This window comes from Columba livia, chromosome 3, assembly GCF_036013475.1.
Source record: "Columba livia isolate bColLiv1 breed racing homer chromosome 3, bColLiv1.pat.W.v2, whole genome shotgun sequence".
Classification (NCBI taxonomy): Eukaryota; Metazoa; Chordata; class Aves; order Columbiformes; family Columbidae; genus Columba; species Columba livia.
Window position 1 is genome coordinate 41498130 of NC_088604.1, and position 26870 is coordinate 41524999.

Sequence of the window (26870 nt, forward strand, 5' to 3'; positions counted from 1 at the left end):
ACTGAATCATGCTTGAGAAGTTTCTAAGCCCTCAGGATAGGCAGTATCTCTTTTCATCTATTTTAAGAAGCACTTTCATCCAATTAGATGCTACAGGAAATAAATTCTTATTGTTATAGAGGTACTGAACAATAGAGAATCATGCTCTAACACTAATCTAATGTCAAAAATTGTTAGTGATTGTAGCAATGAAAACTGCAATGCTCGATCATGTGATAGCTCAGTGAGGTTTCTTTTTCTCTTCGTGATAAATCAGCTGCCAAGTTTGCCTACAGTCTGGAGTGTAAAACTAACTGCATGGAGTTCATCCCTCTCTCATCACATAAAACAATAAAATCCTCAAATTAATCAGATGCCTTCATGATGCAGACAGTTTTAACTGCATGATTACGGAAATTACTGCATGCTCTTGGAAACCCTCCAGGCAGTAATGCTTGGCTATACAGTACAAACAGTTATTTTTGTGAACTGATGCACCTTCTTAATGTATCCTGGTCCCCATGATCCTGCTTTGATATGCCAAATTCTAACAATGTTCCAAAATGAGACCTCCTGTACAGGAAAAGGTTTTGGTAGGCAGAATAGCTCTTCAGGTGCAGTTTGTGTAGAAAATGGCTAAAAGAACAATATGAATTCTAGTCAGTAATATGCACCTAACGTTGTAGGCATCTCAATTACATCCACACAGATATACAGATGGAAACAATGTTGTTTTGCAGAACAACACTGTAATAAAAATGGTAAAACACTTCCCATTCTAGTTTATGAGTTCAAACTAACTGGAAAGGAAGACAAGAACACTTTTAACAAAAAACTGCCTTTTTTTGCTTTTCTTTATGAGGAAAATCTGTACTTCATAGTGCCTCCACTATTGAAAATCCTCATTCCATTGTCTAATTTCACATATTCCATCCCATTCTTTTGCGACTCCTTCAACACCAGCACCTTCCACAGTGCAGCCAGATGAGGCAAAATTTACGTTTCTTTGTAGCCTTTTCGCACACAGCTGCACTATCATTATCAAGCCATGCAATTCCTTTTGGTGGTTTAAGATACTGCATAACTTTGACTTACTTTGAGACAATATTTTTGCATAAGACTACAAATTTTAAAATGTTGTTTACTTGGAAATGAGACAAATAACTTATGTCAAGCAACAATCCTTAAAAAATAAAATATACAAACTGTACATTCGTTACTATTCATTCACCAATGGATTAATCATGTACCTAGTGGTCAAAATGAAAAATGAAAATGTAGTAGCTTTAGTATGACAGTTACATGTCTTAATGTGAAATTTATTAGTGTTTCATTTATTACCAAAATAAAAGCTAGTAAAAAGTTGGAATTGCAAATGCAGCACATTGTTTGACAGTTGTACATCTTCATCACTAATATTCCACAAAGAAAAGTCACGCTACCAATGAAAATATTCATGTATAATTAAGCACCTGGTCCCTTTAAACCTCACAGTTTGGAACAGTGGTGGTAGTTTATTTAATTTTGCCGTGGGTTATGCAATCTCGATCTTTGTTGGTTCCCTTACAAAACTAGACCTTTTTTCATCCTGCAGAGCTGTCCTGACCATAAAAGAAAAGCATTAGGCTTCTCTATCCTGAGAAATCTAATGGACACTCTAAAATGGGATCTCTTAAAACTGCAAGCCTACAGCCTGTTTGAACATACAGCAAGGGAAATCCATGCATGTGCATTTGCATTCTATATATAAATCGTCTTCTATGTCAACAATTTATTTCTTCTGAAAGTTTGCATGCATTAATGGGTGACTAGCAACTGAAATGTGTAATTACTCTTAGAAATGTGTTGAAATACTATTCAGTTATTTCTTCTATTAATACTAACCCAACTAAGGATGCTTAAATGGTATTGGAACATTCTGAATCCAAATGGATATGTTTTTAAAGACTACCCACAGGCTAAATGTGTAATTTTTTTTTTAAGTTCACCCTTGCTTTGGCTCCTTTTCTTGCCAATACCACTTAACTCAGATATTTTTAAAGCATTTATCACCCTCTCACCTAAACATTCATCTTCCTTTGAAGAACTATTTCTTCTGCTTCCACTGCTGGGAAAAGAACAAACCAAACCAAACCAGCGCATAACACTACCTAGGCTGAATTGCATTTTCTGCCAGAAGAAAACACCGTTGTCTCATCACAGTTCATTTAACCTGAGAGGAAGCACAAATAAGGCTTCTAATTTCTGAAAGAGATGAGACTCCAAATCAAACACACCTGTACACTGATTAGTACTCCACAGAAAATCTTGAAAACAATATGTAAATTCTTTCTGTACCATTTCTTTTGTGGGCAGAGAGAAAAAATTATTTCCCCTCACTCTCTAAGCTATTATGTAACTTCACTTGGAACAAAAGAGCATTAGAAAGAATCACATTTTAACTGGCTAAACCTTTCCAGAAAGGTTCTTAAACTTTGTAAGAAATGAAAGAAGGAAAAAGCATATCCAAATATATGCTAACATAAGTGATGTTCACTATACTTTCTGCATTCATTACCCAACAAATAACCTCCATACAAATCCAGGATATAAAACAGCACACAGTTCAATAAGCTTGGTAGACACTGCTATATTAACAAAGTATACCATATTTTGGTGTTCCAGATTTATTAGCTACATTAGATGACTTATTTTTGTAAGTAGAGGAAACTTCTACTTGCCTGCATCACCCAAACACACAAAAAGTAAATGGAACTTCCTGAGGTGAGTACAGTATATTTCCAATGGCTACAATGCCAATCTTTTTTCTAGCTAATCCTGGCTTTTGTTTTGAATTTCACAGAATTTCAGACTGGTTACTGGAAGGAAAACAGAGAGATAGATGATTTTGAGACAGACAGGACTATTGAGAACAGAAGGAAAGGCTACAAGCATAGGCTGTTCCCTCTTTTTTGTCTGTTCTGAAGCCAGAACAGTCTGCTACAGAACAAGTGAGAAGTTACAGGATATAATGGGGAGAAAATGATGGAAGCTGCAGGTAAGATAAGAACATACAATGAAGGCAGGCTAGGGAAAGGTACATCTTGATCTAAGACAGAAAAATAAATAAGCGTAAGATCAAGAAGGAAAAAAAAATATAACACAAGACGTTAAAAAAGAAAGTTAACCAATAATATTACGACAGTCATATTAACCTCTCTTGTTCCACGTAAGCTAAAACTGAACATAATTACTTAGTTTACTAACTATGCAGAAAGACCTGGAGGAAATTGTGTGATTTAACAGTTTTGATGGGCTTTGTTTGTTTGTTGTTGGGGTTTTTTGTTTGGTTATTTGTTTTGTTTGTTTGTTGTTTGTTTTTTATCTTAGCCAGTAGATTTAGTCTTTTCACCAAAAGGTGTTTCAAAATAATATGACTATGCCAGAACAACACATTTTAGTTATTCCTTTGGTATTTTTTCCTAACACTAATAAATTTTTATCCTGTAAACACATACTCTTAATGAAACATGATCAAATTGAGCTTCGGATTTACTTTTCCCTCTCTTAAGCTTTCTGATTATCTTATTTTCAAACAAACTTTCTTAGTTCCAGTAGGAGTTCTTCCACATGGTAAAGTGAAAATTAAAGTTATGTTCTCCACAAAACAGAAGAGCACATTTATACTATTTTTTCTTTTGAAACAGAGAACAAAAAGAAAGAAAAAACGGTAAAGCAAGAAAGAAGACAACAAAAGAAGGAAAATGCAGTGAAAGAGAAATTTTGTAAGACTGAGAGGAAATTAAATGGATATCAAGCTTTCAAATTTTGATCTCCAGTCTATTCACATGCCAACTCATTTATTACTAAAGCATGACATTCCCAAATCACTTACAACATATTCCTTCTAATGAAATTACTCAGATACACGCAATAAATATCAGTAATAAGTATTACTGCAAAATTATTTTCCATCAGACAGCACAAAGAAAAACATCATGAGGCAATTCTGCCTGTCTTTTCTCAGAACTCAAGGAGAACCATGGGAGCTGTTGAATTTATGTGTTTATCTTGTTTATACCTACAGTATGAGACACTCATTTCAAGTCTTTTCATCCGTATATGAAGTGAAATACTGCCTCTGTTGAAATCAATGAAAGTTTTGCTATTGATATCAATGAAACCGCAATTCTGGTCACTGTTTATTTCTCTCGGGGCTTAGAGAGGTTCTAAGGAAAAAAAAAAAAAAAAGGAAAAAATACACAAGCAGGCAAACTACACCACAGGGATCCAACTCATTACAGTCACTTTTCATACAATAAAGGGAAAAAAATGTTTTCTTTCTATGGGAAAACTGTATTGTTTACGTACTGCAACAATTTGTGTTCAGTCAATCTGAAGCGCTCGTGTTCTTTTTCACAGATTTCTTCTGATTTTACAGTAGAAAAACAGGTATAATTTTTTCATTAATTTGGTTATTAATCTCATTATGGAAACTATTTATAGCCCATTTTCACTATTTTGCAAAAGGAAAGAGTAAAGCACACATGAAATAGTAGCGTGTGAAAACATTTTTACATTTTTGCAGTTATACACAACTACAAAATGCCTGTATTACAGGAGTATTTATCACACTTCACCCGTGTACCTTTCTTCTGATTTATTCCCATATAGCTGACAGGGTATAAAGACGGGCAATCGCCACAACGCACCAACTTTCGCAACGCATCACCATCTCAAATGCCGTGTTCTAACCCAGAGTGTGAACTACCACCCATCGCAGTTCATCGCGCACCATCCATGGATGTAAGCCATGGACTTCATTCAGCTATCGCCATCGAGCAAGTTCTTCCCTGGCCAAAAAGAAACTCTCTTTAGAGCAAGGAATTTTAAAGAACTGAAGAATTTGTAGGGCTTTTGAGAAAATAAATAAATAAATAAATAAAATATAAATATATATATAAAGCTATTTCAAAGCCTATGGGCTCTAGCACCCAGCTGCCCACTTCCGTTCCTCGGAGAAAAAACAGGAAGGAAACAGTCAGGGATGCCCAGCGAGCCCCCCGGCTGATGACCTCGGTTTCTCCCAACATGCCAGCAGTTACCGGCACTGAGGCCTCACGGCCACGCACGAACAGCGCGGTCACAGACGCGGTTAACGGGGCACCAGCCACCCCCTCGCTCGCAAAAGAGCTTCCCCACCGCCGCGGCCGGCCAGCCCCGCGCATGCGTGCCTGCTAGCGCAAGCGCGATCCCTCGTCACCGCCTCGGCGGAGCGGTGTGAGGTCGCCCCGGAGCCTGCTGGGGCTTGTCGGGCCGCGGCCGCCGCGCCCGGCTGCCCACCGACCCCGCCCCGCTTCCCGCCGGGCAGCGCCCATGCGTCGGGCGGGTGAGTAACGGCAGCGGCCCGTGGAACAGCTGTTCTGGCGGCCCTGTCCGGGCCCCACCTGCCCTGCTAGCGCTGCCGCCGACCCCGGGGGCTGGGGAAGGGGCAGCGCGGAGACGGGCTGGGCCGGGCGCCGCGGCGTAGCCCTGGGGCTCCTCGGAGTTGGGCCGTGCTGGAAAGCTCGGGGCTGGGAGAGGTCGGGACAGGGGGGAAGGCGCCCGGCCCCGCCCGTAGCCGTTGTCGGAAGGGCCGGGGGCGCCCCTCGGGCGCTGCCCTCCCGCCTGCGGAGGCCGCTCGCTGCATCTCTGTCCCGCGGCAGGTGCTCGGTTCCTGGCAGGGGGCTGGCGCTTGGTTCGGCGGTGTTAGGGAAAAGCGTAAAGGCTCGTAATTTGATGGCTTGCTCAATGAAGGGGGAGCAACGCGGCGAGGTGGCTTCGCTCTTCTTTCTCACTCTGAGCTGTTGTGAAACAGCCTGGCTCCGCCGCTGCCCGTGCTGATCTGTCACTTCAGAGTTTTCAGTTCCTTCAAGCCGAGAAATCTTAGCAGAAACTAAGCTTAGAAAACTTAACTGGAAAGCTTTAATACCAGCCATGAGCTACCAACCAAAGTGACTTTTGGATGATCTTACACTTTCATCAGGAAAGTCAGATTTTCAGAGCTTTCTTCTGTATTGCACTTTTGTTATGTTTAAGGAACACAAAAACAAATGTGGATTTTTTTTAGTATTTGCTGGGTGTTACTAAAATAAATACATCTGTTTTATCTGAACATGCTTACTTTGCATTGCGTATTTCTCTTTTGGAATCAGTAGAACTGGAAAAAACCTCAACATATAGGGGTATTGAAACTGAGTTATCATATGACCAAAATGAACTAGAGTAGTTAAAGCCTCCCTCCCCCCCTTTTTTTTTTTTTTTTTTTTTTTACTAAAGAAATATCCTTATTTGGAGAAACGTGATGGGGGGAAAAACATTGTCTTCTGTCCATCTGTACTCTTCATTTAGTGGGAAGGACAAACAGAAGGATAGGACAAACAGGATAGCTTAAGGGTATAAAAAGCAGCGATGAGGGAGCAAAATAAACACCACTGTGAAGTATGAGCTTGAAAGGGAGAGGTTATCCTTGAGGTAGGCTTGCTATTGTGTGTAAGGAACAGTTTAGAAAATATTTCAGCTTTTTTCACGGATACGTTTTTTTCTTAATGGAGGTAATTTTTGTTTTAGGAAAAACAGCTGGAGATTTCATACTACTGTGATAAGTTTCATAAAATTTATTCCTACATGAGAAACAAATTAATTTGAAACAGAGATGGTCATAGAGGGATAAATATACTTAGATTTATTTGAGGGTTTTAGGTCTATATAGCAGCTTACAAACTGAAAGAAAAATAACTGAATAAGATATTTTTTTTTATGAATGGAACTGAATGTTATGGAAATACAGAGTCTACTCTCTAATGTTTAAAGTTACATATTTTTCTAATGTGCAGTGAAGCATATTGTAGTGTCTGTAGTCATAAAAAGAGAAAACAAAATATGTCAGTTGAATTTTGTGCCTTGGGTCTAGACCTGAAGGTAAGAATTCATGATTCAGTTCAATGGAGTTAAATCCAGTTGGCGGGCGGTCACAAGTGGTGTTCCCCGGGGCTCAATATTGGGGCCAGTTCTGTTTAATCTCTTTATCAATGATCTGGATGAGGGGATTAAGTGCACCCTTAGTAAGTCTGCAGACAACACCAAGTTGTGTGAGAGTGTTGGTCTTCTGGAGGGTAGGAAAGCCATACAGAGGGATCTGGACCAGCTGGATAGCTGGGCTGAGGCCAATTGTATGAGATTCAACAAGACCAAGTGCCGGGTCTTGCACTTGGGTCACAACAACCCCAGGCAGTGCTCCAGGCTCAGGGAAGAGTGGCTGGAAAGCTGCCTGGTGGAAGAGGATCTGGGGGTGTTGATTAACATCCGGCTGAATATGAGCCAGCAGTGTGCCCAGGTGGCCAAAAAGGCCAACAGCATCCTGGCTTGTATCAGGAATAGTGTGGCCAGCGGAACTAGAGAAGTGATCATACCCCTGTACTCAGCCCTGGGGAGGCCCCAACTTAAATCCGGTGTTCAGTTTTGGGCCCCTCAGTACAGAAAAGAGGTGCTGGAGAGAGTGCAGAAAAGGGCAATGAAGATGTTGAGGGGTCTGGAGCACAAGTCTTAGGAGGAGCAAGTGAGGGAACTGGAGCTGTTTAGCCTGGAGAAAAGGAGGCTGAGGGGAGACCTTATCGCTGTCTACAACTCCCTGAAAGGAGGTCATAGCATGGAGGGTGTTGGTCTCCTAAGCAGCAAGTGATAGGACAGGAGGAAATGGCCTCAAGTTGCACCAGGGAAGGTTCAGATTGGTTATTAGGAAAAAATTCTTCATGGAAAGGGTTGTCAGGCACTGGAACAGGCTGCCCAGGGAGGTGATTGAGTCACCATCCCTGGAGGTATTTAAAAGACGTATAGATGAGGTTCTTAAGGACACGGTTCAGTGCTAGAGTTAGGTTATGATTGGACTCTATGATCTTAAGGATCTCTTCCGATTGAAATGATTCTACAATTCTATGATTTGGAAAAGTGTGTGTGGTAGTGCAGAGTACATTGCCAGAGTTAACTGAAGATCCTGACTTCAATCCCCTTTCAGTAGAAAATTTGCCAAAGGACTTCCAAGTGAAGTGCGACTGGGTGATTCAAAAATGTAAAAAACAAAAAAGTAACAGACAGAGTGAAGTGAACAATTTTAATTTCACAGTATTGACCTCTGAGCTCATTTTTACTGCTCAGGAACTGGATTTAGGGATGATAGTAGTTCTCTAGTCAGGTTGTCTGCATTAGCTGTGAGCTGAATTGGCAGAAAGCAGAAGTTTTTGGAAAAGGGATATGGAGCAAAATTGGAAAAAAAAAAAGGCATGTTGAAAGTCACACTGTATTCAAGTCCCTTCTAATTTGAGAATTGGGGGCATCAATTAAGCTGGCAGGTTAGTTTCTAAACAGATGGTGGTTTTACACATTTTACAAGTAAATAACCTTTTGTTCAGGAAGTCTCTGATCCCCAAAATAGCTGAAGATGCTTCACTATTTAGATGAAGCATTGCTCTGCATTGGACCTGTTCTTTGCCTGTAGGCAGGGACTGGTGATCTGGGGTTGGAATCCAACATCTGCGACTAGTTAACAAGTCATCGTATGAGTCAGGGTAACTGTCTGTGTGTTAGATCTTAATCTGTGTAAAGCTGAAGTTATTCAGGGTGACTTTTTCCTACTGAGGAAGGGAATTGCTGTTAGATCCAAATGAACCCAACATTCCAAGGCAGAATACTTCCTAAATGTGTAGGAATGACCTGTGTACCTCAGTAAATTGAAGTAATTTTCTAAAATTTGGATGTCCATGACAGAAATACAAAATCACAGCTGTACTATCTCTAATGGCTGTTGAATCAGAATTGTATTCTAAGATTTTTCCAGTTCTGAGGATGGACATAACTTCAGGTAGCTGTTTCACATGGCATGTTTGCTCAGTCTGTTTCCCCAGTATTACTGTTCTGCTGGGGCACTAGTCGTGATGAGTGTAATTTATCTGTCACTGTCTCTACAGAGTAGCTCGGAATAAGATTGACATAATGCAAGCATTGCCAACCTGTAGCTCTTCACTGCAGCATTTACGGTATAGGCATCTATATTATGTCATCCTTAAGACTGATGTTTCCCCAAAATATAAGCTTTTACCATGAGTGTCGCTTCTAGAAATTTTGCACATTGATGCTGAGCCTCTATATAAGCATACTACAGGTTCATAATATGTTATGGTAGACCAGGGTCTGTCCTGATGGTAGTCAAATTTTGGGAAGTGTGCTGCTCATTTTTCAAAATAATTCCATGATAAATATTGCATTGAAAAAATACTTGTTGAAATAAGAACATGGAGCATTAAGATCAATTGCTGACACTTCAGAAAAAAACATTTTATGTTAATGAAATCTTGATGAGGTGGAATTTAGTAGCAGATATGTCAAGCAAAGAATAAAGAGAAATACTTTCTTCAATATGGAATGGGAAAGCCCAAATGAAAGACCTTATGAACATTCTAATTATAGACAATACAGTCGTGAATTATTTTTTACAGAAGAGATAAAATAATAATTGCAGAAGTAATTTATCACTGTAAGTCCTGTATGTTGCTTGATGAGGATCAATAGTATCTGACTTAAATTAAATGGAATACTTTAATATATTAGTCAGGTGAGTAAGATTGTTTTTATTAAAAAAAAAAAAAAGGGGGGGGGGGTGGGAAAACAAAGACAAAACCACCAACCACACAGAAAAACCACAATCCTGACCCTTTAGAAAACTTCACGTTGCCTAATCTGAAAATTGAGTTAAACTCACAGGGAGAGGGGTAGCGTGATAGACTAGAAAGAAGGCTGAAAAGGTCAGAAAAAATAGTAGAAATAGTTTAAATGTATTTAAAGTTAGTTTCTTACTAAAGGGAAAATGTTTTTGACTCCAAATAATCTCTCTGACAAAATTCTAATATCTTGGGGTAGACTATGAGCTATAGAAAAAGAACCCTGTAATTTGATGTAAAGTGATGTGAAATCTGTTAATGAAAAGTCTTAAATGAAGTTCTATAAGCATATGAGCTGTCATTTTCCCTGACAGTAGCCAAAGGTATGGTTTCACAATCCAGTTGGGCAAAATGATGAGCAGCATTTTTGTTCTTTTCCCTTCCCCCATCTGTGCTATTACCTCTTTTGTTGGCATTAATGCAGTGATACTCATTCAGCTGAGTCAGCTCTCTAACAAAGGAAACATTACAAAGTGCATACAGGGGTTTTTGTTGTTTATTTTTGAATTGCTAACAGGGTTTTGCTGTTGAAGTGTATGACTAACCTTCCTGTGAAAATCAGGTGAATTCCAGAGGTAACTAAGAGTAGACAGCAGGATGAATGGATTAGGGTTGGAAGGAGAACTTTTGGTTTTGGCAGTGTCGTACTGATAATCCAATTCAGGCTGTATTGTTAAAAGGCATATTCTGAATTTTCTTATCTGAAATTATGATAGCAGTAACAAATAGTGTTTTGAGCTGCATGCGCTTTAACAGTAGTAAAGAACATTGGTGGGAAACTAAGGTGAGGTATTTTATAAGTATTTTAAAACAACACGTATATCTCAGTAAATTAAAGTAAGATTCTAAAATTTAGAGGTCAGTGACAGAAATACAAGGTCACAGCTCTGCTGTGTCTAGTGGCTGTTGAATCAGAAATTTATTCTAACATTTTCCAGTTTAGTGTTGTCAGTTTTATGCAAAACCTTGTTCTATGTAATTTTGTGGTAACCTAAATTTCGTTAATAATTTTCTCTGGCTCTCTTGCATTTAATGTTGAACAGGAATTAAAGTTATAAATAATCAGGCATTCTGTTATATTTATTCCCCCCCCCACCCTACTCTCAGGGCTCAAATCTTGCTGTCTAGTATTGGTCTTGGTTTTTAACTTAAGCCTGGAATCCTACATGAAGTGTCACAGCAGTGACATTGTAATAACAGGCTGCCAGCTGCTAACTCACAGGCTTTCTGGTAGAGGTACATCCCTAATGTTATGCTGGTTTATTGTTTACATAATTCAGAAAACAAAACAGAATTTTAGATCTGTGAAGTTGCAAATCATCGTTGTTTTGAGTTTAATTTGCCAAAGTATTTAGTCAGTGTATTGGTTAACTAATCACAAAGTGGTTGGTCCAAAGCCGTTAAATAGGTTAGTAAATGAAACCTGTACATCTGAACATAAGCTGTACTTCTGTCATATCCTATTTTGTCCTTTACTCTTGTTCTGCTGCATTATTCTCCTTTCATGGCTTCTGCTTTTTTTCTTCTATTTTCTGTGCAGCTATTTCTATCAGACTTGTCAAAACATACCTCTGAAATCATGTAACCAGAATTTTCATTTAATGGGATTTATTTGGTTTAGGAAAACAATGAAGTTCAAAAATAAGAGGTTTTATAAAATATGTGAGTCCTTGGTGATAGAACCTCAGAACCTGACATATATTTTCAAATGCAGAAAAGTTTTTTGTTCCTCTCTCCCTGCAAAAAAGCGCTGTTAGTTATGCACTCAGTGTATGCATCACATTTCTCTCTGTATTATTTCAGTTAGCTAAAAATTTTGTTAAGCATTTCATACTGTTGAATTAGGTAATAAGAAGTCTGACTTTAAAATATTTGTCTTTTGATCAGTTGCGGCCAAAATCCTTCTGTTTGGATTCTGAACTATGACATCATGGCAAGATTTCGCAGAAGAACATGCATCATTTTGTTGCTTTTTATTTTGTTTATTTGCTCCATAATGATGGCTTTGAAGACTCTGAGACCTGACAGAGCTGGTTTTGGGGATCCATTTGGACTTGGTTTGTTGCCCGAGCTTCAACAACGGACGGTGCTCTTAGACAGTAAACAGAATTCACTGAACAGGGTTCAAGCAGATCCTGTGACGCGTGTCAATAATTTGCATAGTATCGCAGTCAATACTATGAAAGCATCTCTGCCTCCTGTCAACAAGCTGGAAGAAGAGCTGTCTTCTCCAAATTATAACTTTCACATATTCTACTATAGTTGGTTTGGGAATCCACAGTTTGATGGTAAATATATTCACTGGAACCATCCATTGTTGCCACATTGGGATCCCAAAATTGCAAACAATTATCCAAAGGGAAGACATAATCCCCCTGAGGACATCGGGGCCAACTTTTACCCTGAACTCGGATCTTACAGTTCCAAAGACCCTTCTGTCATAGAAGCCCACATGAAACAAATGCGTTCAGCTTCAACTGGTAATGAATGTTAATGTTTCAGCATGTTGTTCATTTATCCAGCCTTAAATATGTGAATGAACACAACTGACCCATTCTTTTGTTTTTCTCTGTAATTCTGAAGATGTCTGAAACTAGTAAATGTCTTTGTATTTCTGAGTTTTTAAACCCCACATCTTCAAAGCTGTGTCTAATGGATGTAACAGCACAGAAACATTATATTTGTAATCCTGTAGGTGCATATATTTCATGACTTACTGTTAAATACTGATACCATATGTAGAAAATACAAAAACCATTGCTAGAATATATTGTCTGTGTATTTAATTTCTGGAGATGAATACTTCAGTTTTAAGAACAGGTTTCAGAAAATCATATTAACACGGCCATGGAGCCATCTGTTCAAATAGAATTTTTTTTTTTTTAAATTCTTTGTGTTTAATAACAATTATGATTTAATTAATATGTCAAAGACCTTGTAGGATTATAGCTGTTATACAATTGAGATTTTATGCAGTGTGTTTGTAGGTGTTCTCATTAACTATGGAAATGTCTAATCCAAACCTTCTTGAATTTGGGTATAATAGTTTCAATGTAGCTACTTATAGTTTATTTCTTTGTCCAAAAGTATATTTTTATCCAATACGAATTGATGTTCCCTTTCTCTAAATAGGATTAATTATATACATTAGAATATTCAATATATTTGTGCTGTCATTTTTTTCTTGTTGGACTTTATGGTCCTTTTTATGTTCGCCTTTAAGGAGTCATACAGGTTGATATTAAACCCTGAACAGCTTGTGTAAATGTAGTTGAAGCAAAATGACCAGCGGTCATAGTATTTTTCAGGGTGCTAATCATCTTGAGTTGAATCACTTCCATTCACCTAATCATTAAGTTTCAATGTAATTGTTATATTCTCATTAGTAGTGTTTACTTGTATAATGTTTAATTCCTGGTCATTGTTTTCTCCTGGTTTTTAACCTAACCTGTATTTTGTACAAGCGTTAATACAAACATTTCTCACCCTTTTCAGTAATATGAGAACTCTATTACAGGAACACCAGCAACAGTGGAACAACTGTTGCAGAGAAATCACAGGTATTAATTCACAGTAAGCACTTGTTTAGTCTTATCTAAAGCAAAATAATGCATGGTAGTGTGATGAAAGCAGAGAGGGCTCTCATAGCATTAGAAGAATCTGTGATGTTTCTCCTCTTAATGCAAATGTCTGATAAAGCTAAATGGCTAGTGGAAAACATGCCAAATACTAGGAAAAGTGCTTTGCAAAATAAGGGTTTTTTTAGTACCTTAAGTGAGTTTTCCATTTGAAACTCAGCAATGTGAATGAGTAGTTCATGCTTCTGGTGGCATACTCTTTGTAAAATATTACTGATATTTGTCAAAAGTGATGCTTTTTCTGCTGTTATTCTGATTTATGGATTTAAGTACACTTGAATTTGTTCTCTTCCATCTAGATTTGACCAACATAAGTCATCAACTTTCTTTTCCTTGGGTCATTACTTCAGATATTGCATCTTCTTTAATAAGAATGATACTTTTTTGCATATTTACAGTGTCTTCTTTTTATCTCTTAGCCAATGTCTAATCTATGACTGCAATTTACATTCTGTCAAATAGTAATTTTTCTTCTAGCCTTTTTTGAGGCTTTATCAAGGATGCCACAAAAGCAGAAACATGTAAGTGCTTCTTTCCGCCATTATTGTGTAGTGATCAAAGGCATATAAGAGATTGAAGCAGCAGGAGTCTCGTGCAATGCTTCTTTATATTCTTATGTTTTACGATTCTTTCCTTATTTATTAATTTCCTAATTTTTAACAATCTAATACAATAGATTTTATTCCTCTGATTGCATCATGGAATTTATTTTTTTGCATCAGCCTGTTTTCATGGTCATCCAATTTGAAGTCCTTAATTTGTCTTGAATGACTCTGCTCTGGTTTTAAATATGTTTATGCTATTGGTTTTGGCATCAAGTCCATCCTTTATACTCCTGAAGTGGTACATAACTTTATTATTTTAACCACGGGAAATAAAGTATTAAGGAGTCTTTCTCACGGAGAGAACAGTGCAAATGTGAATTTAGGTTCCTTGGTGAACAGTTCTGTCTCTTGAACTTTTTCCTGTTTCCTAAAGGTACAGAAAGGGGTCTTGACAGATGTTATATTCAAGGTACCTTGACTGTAACCTGAGTTTATTGCTGCTGTTCTACTTGTCCTTTACATTTTACTCATTTGAAATTTTGTCCTTTTGTGTGAAATGAAAGATAGGGTGGTAAAATATTGTGTTGTTCTTGTCCTGAAGTGGATTATCTCTCGTGATAGTCTGTTATTTGTGATTCTCGGTATAATATGGAGAGAATGTGCTGAGGGATTCTGAACTACCTTCTATGTCTAGTGAGCTCAAATTTCTGGTTTTGATATTTCAAGATGATGATGTATTCACTCTAATCGATACTTTCTTTTTCATAATTTTGGACTTGTTTGTTTTGAAGTTTTTAGTCAGAAATGTTAAAAAGTTACTAAAATAGATGAAATTTACAGTGAATAGTACCCTATCTCAGTGATCTGATTTGTGTACTTAAATCTTTACCTAGTTCAAAAGAATCACGTTGACTTATTCTTCCATGTGTTTTAAATAGTATTGTTAGTAAAATATTCCTACCTCACTGTTTCATGTATTTTTTTCTGTCTTACCTATTTCCAATATTATTTCCAGCTGCACACATAAAAGGTCTAACTTGTTTATCTGACAGCATTTTAATTTTAGAAGGCAAGAGTTTAGCCTTTTTGAAGAGGTAGGTGTTCTTTTGCTTTCATGGAGAGCCTCAGAAAAATTTGCAGCGTAGGGTCATAATATCTGTTGTTATCCTTTTTGACAGGAATAGTGGGATCCTTAAATTATTGAGAGTTAGTCAAGCATTTTTTTAGCTAATAAATTTAAAAACTAATTTCACATAGTTGGAAGGGTGGACTACAGCACAGTAACTTCATTTAGCAAGACAGAAGGTTGTGAGATTACAGTCACTGCTTCTAGTATGAAGTGGTTGTTTCGTAGTGGAGCCAGAGGTACAATGCAGAAATAGGGAATAAAGTTTCATAAAATGAAAGGATCTCTTTGAGCACACACATAGTCCTCATCTTTTGAGTGTTCTCTAACCCTGTGTATCTTGATGTTCTCTGGCTGTACTGTGGCATAGCTATAATGCCTTAGTTGGAAGCGTTCTCATCCTCTTGGTACAACCTGGAGGTTAGGATGCTGTGCTGAAAAGTGGGAAGGAATGGCTCCAAGTGTTAGGCTTGGGACACAGGGCACAAATCTGTCCCCCTGACAGATGATCTCACCACTGTTTTGTTGTATTTTAAACAAATAAGTTAAAATCCACTATGAGAATACTGAGATTTTGTAATTGGTTAAAAGGTAATTTGAAATTCTAATTTATATTACGTACATTTCACATCAAACAGTAATGATAACTCATGACAGTGTTACAACGTACATGTTATATGTTAAAAAACGCTATTTAAAACTTAAGTTTTTTTATTTTCAGGTGTAATAGTGCTTTCATGGTACCCACCAGGTATGGCTGATGAAAATGGAGAACCAACTGATGATTTGGTGCCCGTTATTTTGGATTATGCACACAAGTATAGTCTAAAGGTAAAGTATTTTTAAGATGCATGAAATAGGACTACTTAAGAAAGTAAACCTTATGAAGTGTTGACTATGTTTGGCTCATGGTATAGAGTAGGGAGGCTTGTCATGTGATGGTGGCTTCTGTTTCTGTCTCTTGTCATGTTGCACTTCTTTTGGGTCATAGAAGCAGGTATAAGTGCCCTTTGAATTACAGTGAATTTTGAGAAGACCTAAGTAATATTGCCTTGAGACTAGAATATTATAACCTGCCTTTTCTTTTTTCTGTTTTCGTTCAGATCTAAAGCTTACCAAATCTAGAGTATGGTGTTATGGATTTTTTTTCCTGTTTAGGAAATAGTTTTTAAAATGAGACAGTATGATGTTTTCAGTTGAGTCATGGGAGTTGAGGGAAGTATTACATATTTCAAAATATTATGGGATACAATGATCTATAAACTAAGGAACTTTGAGAAAGAAGAAAATCTAATCTTTTTGCATTACTGCATAACTAGTGGGTGACGGATCATAGAAGTCAAGAACAAGCATTTATGAATAATAAAGATGAATTTAGAAGTTCTAGTTTGAATGGAAGTCTTTTTTCCAGAAGGTATCAGGAACACTTGCCTTGGACAGTAAGGTCAGAGGGGTGCTTCTCTGACTTCAGGTTACTCCAGGACATGAAAGGATAGAAAGGCTAAATTACCAGCTTCCTGAAATAGGTGAAATATCAAAACAGTTAAAGATTAGATGGATTGATCAGTATAATCTGAAATCGTGGTTTGATTTTGTTTATTTTTAGAGTAAAACTTTTCTTTTACCTTGGGATAAAGAACACACACATTGCCTTTTAGACTTGCCAAGTAATAAATTTGATATTTAAAATTATCTAAGTAGCTGTATATATTTCATCTCTGGAGAGTGTTGTCTGTACTGCAGACTGAAAATACAGCTTGTTCAACTGCTCTTATTTCAGTTGGTCATACCAGCTGCAGGTTCTCAGAGAAATTTCCTGTCAGTAGTAGCAACTGCAGATTCTTTGACAAGCAGGAAGGTTAAATCAGATACAGAAGTAATTTTGCAACTGTTAAAAATGCTGTGTGAATTGCATTTTGTGACATAAGTTGCACATGTGTAATAGTTATTAAAAAGAAAAAAATTATTGTCCTTACCCAAAATTTTCAGATCATGTCATGGAGCTTCCTCGCACTTAAAAGAACTTGGGGTTCATGAGGGAAAAGTCTTGTCTGACCAACTTAATTTCGTCTCCGACAAGGTTACCCACCTAGTTGACCAAGGGAAGCCTGTTGACATAACCTTTTTGGATTTCAGCAAAGCCTTAGATACTGTCTCTCACAGTATCAAACCACATGAAGTTCAACAAGGGCAAGTGACAGATTTTGCACCTGAGACACGGCAACCCTGGCTGTACATACAGACTGGGAGATGAGCTGCTGGAAAGCAGCTCTGCAGAGAGGGATCTGGGGGTTCTGGTCAATGGGAAGTTGAGCATGAGCCAACAGTGTGCCCTGGCAGCCAAGAGGGCCAACCATGTCCTGGGTGCATCAAGCACAGCGTTGCCAGCCGGGCAGGCAGGTGATTGTCCCACTCTGCTCCGCACTGGTGCAGCCTCACCTGGAGCACTGGGTGCAGTTCTGGGCACCACAGGATAAAAAAAGATAAAAAGTTACTGGAGAGTGTCCAGAAGAGGGCTACAAAGTTGGTGAAGGGTTTGGCGAGGAAGCTGTATGAGGGGCGGCTAAAGTCACTTGGTTTGTTCAGTTTGGAGGAGACTGAGGGGAGACCTCATAGTGGCATACAGCTTCCTCACAAGGGGAGGAGGAGGGACAGGCTTAGGCTGGACATTAGAGAAAGGTTCTTCAGCCAGAGGGTGGTGCAGCACTGGAACAGGTTCCCCAGGGAGGTGTCACGGCCCCAAGCCTGACAGCGTTCAAGAAGAGACTGGACAACTGTGGGGTTGTCACGTGCAAGGGCAGGAGTTGGACTCGATAATCCCTGTGGGTCCCTTCCAACTCAGGACATTCTAGGGTTCTATGATTGCATGAAATTGTTAGCATTCAAGTCTATCAAAGGAGCCAAGGCAAAATGAAATAAGCTACCAAGGAAAATGCCTGTGGTGGTATGGTGATGATTGGAATATGGATAGAACTGTTATTGCTTGGAATAATCACTGGAATACAGATATTAAGTATAGATAGTACCAGGGTTTTACTGGTGTAATGTTTTTAAACATTCTTGCATGAGTAAATTATTACAGTTAAGTGTCAGAAATGTCAGTAGACCAAAACTAACTTAGAAATTGCATTTCTAATATGTCTGCTAAAAGATATTTCTGTTTGATTTGCCTGGGTTTGGTAGTGTGAAATGTAAAAAAGTGCTTTTCAGCCTGTCCTGTCAGTCCTAATGATTTGGTCTAACACTCTATTTTTCTATAGTTTGTACTTAATAGACATAGATATTGGCTCTACAGTGGAAATTTGCTACTATTGCAGAGTTATTGGAAACTTTATTAAATGCATTCTGTTCTAAAATTGGTTCTGAAAAACTAGTTGGTTGGATTAATATGATCTTCAATTTAATAGTATTTTTTAAAACAATGGCATTCTGTACACTGAAATGACTTCACATGTATAGGTTAAATAATTCCATAAGCTTCAACCTTGAAATTCAGAGCAGTAGCAGTACATTGTATTAGATTTAGTTCCAAGAGTTTATTGCTGTTGATAAATTTTATAAAATTTTAAATTAAAGTTTTCATATCTCATATTTTAAAATCTGTTTTGACACTAAAAACTCTCCTTGGAGAATTATCTATAGCAAATGTAATACACTTCTTAGAAATTAAATATTAAAATGTTTCATTGGATAATCAGTTCTTTGACACTTGATAGATAATATTTTATTTCAAATTTTAGTTTCTGCTGTAGTCTAAGTTCTCTGAAGCATGCTTGTAATTCACTGTAGCCTAGGGAAAACAAAAGCAACTTTTTGTTTTAATGTAAAAAACATAAATATTTACGCTATCGCCAAACTTTCTTCGATCTGAACCTTCTAATATTATCAGTGCAGGAGTTGCATTAAAGTTGGATTATTCTCAAAATAGACTAACAAAAATGTTTGCTCTGTGAAGATGAACTATATTTAAAGTGACTCATACTTGCTTCACATAATATGCGGTGCCCATGTATTCAATAGTATTTTACATCTGTGTTGCTCTTACTATGTTTTCATCTTTCAGGTCACTTTTCATATTGAACCTTACAAAGATAGAGATGATCGCAGTATGTACCACAATGTCAAATACATAATTGACAAGTGAGTGCTTTCAAAATGGTTTCCTTTGGGGTTTGTTACGTGCTAGTTTAGGGGTCTTCTGTATGTTATCTAAAACTTGGAAGAATATATAAAAATGTGCACTGAGACTGAAGAAAACTATAAGAAACTTAGTTCCTATTTCTGTTGTACAAAATTCATTCTGGTTTTTAAATACGGAAGTGTGAATTTTACATAGGTACTCAAATGTAAATTGCTTTCAACATTCATTAGTATCACAAGTCATAATACTTCAGATTAAAGCCGTTAAAGTATTAGCTACATGATAAATAAATTAAACATATGTTTTTATAGTGACAAACTAGCAGCTAGACCTCTAATGATTTTTAATTCAGTTTAACAAATTCTCTACAGCTACTAGTTATTTTGTTTATCATGCTACTTAGACTGTCTTATTTCAAACCGAATTAGAGAATTGCTCTTCAGAGAAAAGTAATACCGATAGCACAGTATGACACTAAGTTATTAATTTGTAGTGATTTAAAGGTTCTTTGCAGATTCGCTACTTAATACTTCAGCAAACATCAGACTGAAAATGGATATGAATTGCCATGTTTTGAAGAGCGTACACTGTCTTTTAAAAGTAGTTGTTAGGAAAAGCCTTCAGCTCAGATTGTAAAACATTATTTTCCAAATGGCAAATTTTGTCTTAATGATACTTGTTTGCTTTATAGATATGGAGGCCATCCAGCCTTTTACAGGCATAAGACCAGCACAGGCAGATTTCTTCCCATGTTTTATGTTTATGATTCTTACGTAACAATTCCCGAAATATGGGCAAATCTGTTAACTGTTTCTGGATCCCAGACTATTCGAAATACTCCGTATGATGCGTTATTCATTGCACTTCTTGTAGAAGAAAGACATAAGCATGACATTCACAGAAGTGGCTTTGATGGAATGTACACGTACTTTGCCACCAATGGCTTCTCCTATGGCTCATCTCATCATAACTGGGCAAGTTTAAAAGCCTTTTGTGATAGCAACAACTTAATGTTTATTCCAAGTGTGGGGCCAGGGTATATTGATACCAGTATCCGACCGTGGAACAACCACAACACTCGTAATCGCGTCAATGGGAAGTACTACGAGACTGCCTTCAGTGCGGCCCTTTTGGTGCGACCAGAAGTTATTTCTATTACGTCGTTTAATGAATGGCATGAGGGCACTCAGATTGAAAAAGCTGTCCCCAAACGGACTGGACAGATGGTTTACCTTGATTATAAGCCACATAAACCAAATGTTTACCTAGAGCTTACTCAGAAGTGGTCTGAGAAGTACAGAAAAGAACAAGAACAGTGGCTTATGTGAGCTGTTGCTGCTGCAGTTATTTCCTAACACATTGAGTACATTGACAAACTGAAAGTTGGAAAGTCTGTTATTAAATGTCTTTATATTTTATCTCTTGAATGTATATGCACTACTACTGAATTTGAATTTTGAACAGTGAAAAGATAAGAATATTGGCATTTCTGTCTTATTGGATATTGTAGTTCAAGAATATTCAGGGAAAATGCTGGGGTTTGTTTGTTTGTTTTTTAAACTTGTTGACTTGCATGCTGAGCTTCCAGAACATCTGCATGAGATAATTTTACATGACTAAAATAGAAGAAAAATTTGGCATAGTTATACTTACTTCCTTTATTCTTGTAGTTGTGTTTCTAATCAAAGTAATGCTGTAATCTATATTTTTATCCTGATAGCTTCTTGCAGGATGTGTGTCTGTAGTGTGTGGAATAATCTGCATTTACTGTTTTTAATGCTTTGCACACAAGTAATTCTTAACATCCAGTTAGCTTGTGGTTAAAACACTGAAGAGGTATGTGTGATGCAAAACTAGTGTGTTTTGTTAAAAAAAAAAAAAAAAAAGAAATAAAAAAATTTGAAATATCAAGTTCCAAAAAAACAGTGAAAGATTTCTAGTTTACTTCAATTTGTTCTGTTTGGTACATGGTACAGCATAATTTTTTCTGTGTTACTTTAAATTTTTTTTAAAAAGTGTTTGAAACTGAGAGTGAAAGAGACTTTTTTTGACATGCAAAAAATATGCTGAAGTTTCCATTGTTATGTTTTTCTGCTAACTGACTGCAGTCACAGATCTAGTGTGTTTTTAAAAATGTTTGTGTGTTTTTAAAAATGTTTAAGGATTGGAAAGCTAATGTCTTACTAGTACTACAATAATTAAATTTTAGGAACTTCTTTTTTGTTTTAGGAACAGTCTAGTTTCGCAGCAATGACAGCAACTACCCGTTAGTTTGTTTTGAAATCTGATTTTTCTGTTTTCATATAATTCATCTAGTTGTTCCAGCATTCAGAACAGTAGATACAAAAACCCTCTTATCGTTCAGATAAGCTCCCTACCAACATTACCTTTAAGCCTGTGTTGTGGCTGGAAACGAGTACTTTCAGATCTAAGAGTCTCACCTTTAATAATGTTGTGATTATTAACTGTTTTTCTTAATGCAGCTTGAAACTATCAAGTTCCATGGATGTGTTTCCTCAGCAATCCTTTTTTTGGTATTTTCATGCAACTTCATAGAAAAGTCCTCAACTTTTGAATAGTAGAAATTGCAGTGTTCTGTTTATTTGCAGCAAGTGTTTAATCTCTAGCTTTCCTTAGTTGTTTGGTTTGGATTTTTTTTATTTATATACAAGGTGCTGTTCCTGTGGTTTATTTCAGATGCTGGAACTGTTGTGACCACTAGAATTCCACTGTTTTCAGCAGGACCCAAGGAAATTACACTCTTTAATCAGTTCTCACAGTAATCTTCTATGAAGTTGTAAGTGAATGTGAGGACTTCCGGTTAAAAAACCAAAATAGTATGTTTTTTTCCAGAAACCTTTGTCATTCCAAATAAATATAAGCCAGTTACTACTAATACTTTCTAGAGTCTTTCTGGTATGAAAAAGCTTCGTTTATGTATCTTTCACTTATTTACGGTTTAATTCTCTTGTCATTTCTCTGCAGTTGCTAGAGAGATGAGGTGTCATATAATGCCTTCAGCTGCTTGAAAAAAAATACAGAAATTGGGTGACAGATATATAACCTGGCATGTTGAAGTGCATCTCTAGAGCTATTGTAGTCTTACTAATATTTCTTCATAACTTTTTGCATTTTCCTGCTGCATTTCTGCAAACTCCAAAGTGCTTCTGAAATAAATGTTTTCTAATGCTTATTTTGATTTATTTAGGCTCAAATGGATAAACTGAAGTGTAGTATAGGTATGACCACAGTCATAAAATAATGTCTGAGACGTATGAAGCGCTTGCTAGACTGTTACCACTTCTAAGTTAACCACTCAATCCCTTTATTAAGGAAACTGATTTATATGTTTTTATTATAAATCCCCTAAATAGCTGTACATAATTTGTTTTTATAATGCGTTAAATGTTTATGCTTGTACAGCCTGAAGAGCCCATATATTTATTTTAAATGTAAGGGAATTATTGAAATTTTGCATATAAATATTTCATGTGTTATAAAAAAAAACCTTCTGAGGGCAAAACTTTTGAAAGGATAAGTATCTTTGTTTTCCATTTGCTTAAACTTTTGTCATCTACTGGTCTTTCCTCACTGTAGTTGTCTGAGCACTTTACTAGTCTTGACAACCTTGCACTCAGTTTTCAGCTCATTACTTTCTGCCAGTGGCAGTTTATTTTCTCTGTGACTAAAACAGTTGCTCCTTTTGTTGCTGTTTATAGAAACATTTGACATGTGTTGCAGAGTATTGTACAACTGAGGTGATCTGTCTTGTTTAAAATATAATTAATGGTAACAGTGTAATGGATCTTCATTACTTGGAAAAGACGTCTCTAATTACTATAAAGGTATCATTTAGTCCTTGCCATAAAGTGGTGTCACACTGGTGTCTGATGGGATTTTTAGAAGAATGTACAGAATTTCCGTTAGAAAATAATGAAAATTAAGTGCCTAGAAATTCATTGCCCCTCAGCACTTACTGAATTTTTATGTGCTTGGTGTATTTTAAAATATAAATATGTAACCTGATAAAATATTTCAGAGTTTAAAATTTAATTTGATGATTCTATAGAGAGTTGATGGAATAGCAGCTACTAGAACTACCCCACCTGCCTGCCCAATACTTTCTCTGTACTTAAATATTAGTGCTATTTCTTGTTACAGGGAATGGAGGATTTTGCTGATAGACTGCTACTGCAGTTGTGATAGTTTTTGGAAATTTGAATAAAAATAGGTCTGTTGGAGAGGATTTGTAGGAATGCAAAGGAATTAGATTGTTACAAGTGCACAGTTACTGCAGTGAGAGAGGAGAAAAGTGAATGTATTTACAAGGCGATTGCTCCAAGCTTTACAGTTACAGTAAAGAAAAAAAAAATACTTCAGTGTGCAACCAAAATTAGGAGGGGAGGAGGAGTATTATGAGTTTCAGATCTGAAATGGAGCTTAAGAAATGTCTGGATCCTATTTCCAATTGGCTTCAAACCCCTATTATTTCATGACTAATTGAAAAAAATATTGTAATGATTACTCTTAATATTTTTACACTGATTAACTGCATTTGACCCATCTTTTTATAGTATGTTATAGTACTGTGAGTTATGTACTGCATTTATATAGATTAGGCAAGAAACACTATGGGAAGTTTGAATACAGATTGTGCTATGCTGTGCTTCTGCAAATATAGAAATACCTGAAGTTATTGATCACATACTGAGTATCCCTAGAGGGTAAATGGTTTCTGAGACAACTAGCAAGTCTTTGTGGGAAAAGAGAACTTATTTTTAAAAGAAAATCTATAGGTTCATTTCTGCTTCTGTCAGTTGTTACCAAGTAAATTCTTTCAGTTTGGTGACCTGTCTGAAGCTTAATACATCATCTCTGAAATAATAATCTCTATTAAATCTTGTATAGTAGTGCATGTTTCTCAGATCTATAACCTTGTACTGAATTTTGAGGGAAAGAATGCGTGCATATGCTGTTACTATTTCAGTGGCAAGTTGCAGATTATTGTGAATGTAGTTTCGTATTGATTTTCATCATGTTTGTCTAGTGCCTTTCTTTCAAGGTGCCAATGATGTGTCTCCTAAGAGGTGGTTGGAGCAGAAGGGTCTTCAGTGAACTCATTTTTATTAGGAACCTTGCACTCTGCATAGTTTGAATTAACATGTTTTACACATGGCTCTCGGGTTTTCTTGAGAACATTTCACAGGACTGTTTTCAGCACTGTGTTGCTAGTAGGAAAATGTGTCTCTGGGCACAAGGACAAGGACATACTGTACTTAAGGGCACTTTTTTTGTGAATCTTGTGTACCTAAAAAGAAAAAAATGAAGTATTTACAGACAAATGATTTACCAGTTAATGTAAGCTGAAAATCTCTTTCCCAGTCTTAAAGTATTTTACAAGTATTGGTCCTCATCTTTCTACCTGCTTAAGATAGTGTCACTGTTTCATCACTTTTTTACTTTTGACCAGCATGTTAAATGTTGCATAAACTGAGAATTTGTAGTTGTAATAGTCAGTAAAGAGAATCTACAAGATTATTGGCACTGCAGAAAAGCCAGACATTAATTTGATATTGTGTAGGTATGATTTTGTTGTGGATGGATAGTGTATCTTTGCTATGTAATGAACATGAATTAAAAAAAATACATTTAGTACTCCACCTGGCTGTGGCAGAGATGCATTTGCTTACATGCCTATATAAAAACAAGTGTGTGTGTGTGTCTATTTATATATTATATATGTGCATATAACGAAGTAATTATTTTTAAAGTACCACATTGTTGTGTTATAATTACAGGCTGGATTCTGCTACTTCTGAGTAACAATGTTTTTAATTCCCTTGATGTTTACAAAAAATCTAGTTGCTTATGTATGACTACTTTCATGGAAAATAAATAAATGCCCCCAAAGTGGGATTCAAAAGGAGTGTGTGATTTTTTTTTTTTTTTAATAATATGAGTTTAGAAAGTGAATTTTTACTTTTCTGTTACAGTAAGTGTGTAGATTTTAATTAGACTGAAAGCAACAGGCATACCACAATGTTTTTTAAACAGACAATACTCTTGAAGTTTTTAGGCCTATTTGTATTACATCTTATTCGGCTGCTAAGTGCGGTCACTAGTGCACAGTGTTGTGGGTGTCTTTGAGTCTTGAGGTACTATTGTATTTTGAAAAATATAGTTTATAGTTCATACAGAAGATTAAGAGGGATGAGCACACAAATAATGAGCCTCTCGGGAGAATGGTTTACAAATGAATACTACAATGGCACCCAAGAAGTATTTTTTGCATTCTGATAGTATATTCTGCTGTTCAGGTATAAAACTATGGAAGGTAAAGGTTGCCGTTTTACTTAAGTTTCACAAAAATGTGAAATTACCTTCTTGGTATTTGAAAAATGTCGTCTTATTCCCAGCAAACTAACTACATTGGTAGCGGTCAAAGCCAATCCACACACACAGTCAGTGCTGTGTATTTCTCTATGTGAATCAAAAGTATTTTAAAATGTTGATGAATTTCATCACTTAATATTTCCTTTGTGTATCACATTGTGACTCTTCCCTATAATTAAGGTAGAATATTTTGTTCCATGATGCAAATGATTTCCTGAAAATGTCTCTTGTCTCAAGAAATGCAATGGGTAACCAACACAAGGTGTACTTGAAATTTAGACTTAGGCACATGTCTGTAATGGACACTCTGTTAGGAAACTGATGTACTTCTGCATTTTAGTAGATAAAATATCTCCTAGGGTATTTCATGTAGCTTCATGGGAGTTTAGTAGAAATAAGAGATAACAATGAAACAGTATTTATTGCCTTTTTGGTTTATCTAATCTGATCACTTTCTATACAGTGTATGGCAATGTATTTTCAGTACATTCTTTCTGTGAAAGATAAGGAAGAAAGACTGGATTCATGTTTGTTCTCTTCAGCTAGGCATAGTAGATGCAGGAAACAATACAACAGAAAGCTCCTATAGCTTTCATTTTTTAGACTTCATATTAGTCACATTTAAAAAATACTGTGAAAATAATGGATTATCCAGAAATTTATTACAATAAAGATTTGAAAAATTGATTCCCTGACCCACTTTACTTGTAGATTTGAAATAAAAGTATCTCGCATCTATCATCATTTCAGTATTTTACTACAAGAAAGATACTGTCTTTTAAGCTGAAGTCAAGAAAGAACATCCTTATGTCATCATACAGTGTGATGATCTTATTGAAAGCGATGAAAATTCTGTATAGTCAGTTATTGCTACTATTCAAAGCTGACTTAGCACATTCAAAAAAGGTGAATTTTTAAAGAACTAATTCTGATCTTAGAATAATATATGTCAAATAAATGTGCACTTTTTCTTTCCTATTTCTACATGAAAAATATAACTGTCCTTGTATGATGGAGGAGATCTAGTGCAGTTCTAAGCAGCTCTCCTATCTGCCTGTCGGTGTTCATTGGGTGATCCAGAATTACTTTCTTCTTGAACTTAGCAGTTGAGCAGTGTGGATAGTCAGAAGTAATCAGGTATTCAAGTTCCCTTTGTACAATCTTTTAGATAAAAGTATGAGTATAAATTTACTGAACTTCTCATAATTGGAGAATTTTGGTATTCATGGAATCATTTTGGTCTTTACCAACCAAAATAATTCTGTGATTCTATAAAATGGAACTGCTTTGAAGATAGATTATAATGTAGCAAAAGTG

At 36.5% G+C, this 26870-nt stretch overlaps 1 protein-coding gene across 1 annotated transcript; it reads left to right on the forward strand.

Annotated features, from left to right (window-relative positions):
• The first annotated feature begins 5074 nt into the window (after positions 1-5074).
• MANEA (mannosidase endo-alpha) lies at positions 5075-25083 on the forward strand. Its single transcript, XM_065056535.1, has 5 exons — positions 5075-5347; positions 11598-12190; positions 15741-15850; positions 19083-19159; positions 19852-25083. The coding sequence occupies exons 2-5, from the start codon at positions 11641-11643 to the stop codon at positions 20486-20488; spliced, it is 1374 nt and encodes a 457-aa protein (XP_064912607.1). The 5' UTR covers positions 5075-5347; positions 11598-11640; the 3' UTR covers positions 20489-25083.
• Positions 25084-26870: the final 1787 nt, after the last annotated feature.

Coding starts and splice junctions, on each gene's coding strand:
- MANEA (XM_065056535.1), top strand. CDS start 11,641: ATGGCAAGATTTCGCAGAAGAACATGCATCATTTTGTTGCTTTTTATT. Junction 15,851..19,082: donor CACACAAGTATAGTCTAAAG/GTAAAGTATTTT, acceptor TTCATCTTTCAG/GTCACTTTTCATATTGAACC. Junction 19,160..19,851: donor GTCAAATACATAATTGACAA/GTGAGTGCTTTC, acceptor TTTGCTTTATAG/ATATGGAGGCCATCCAGCCT.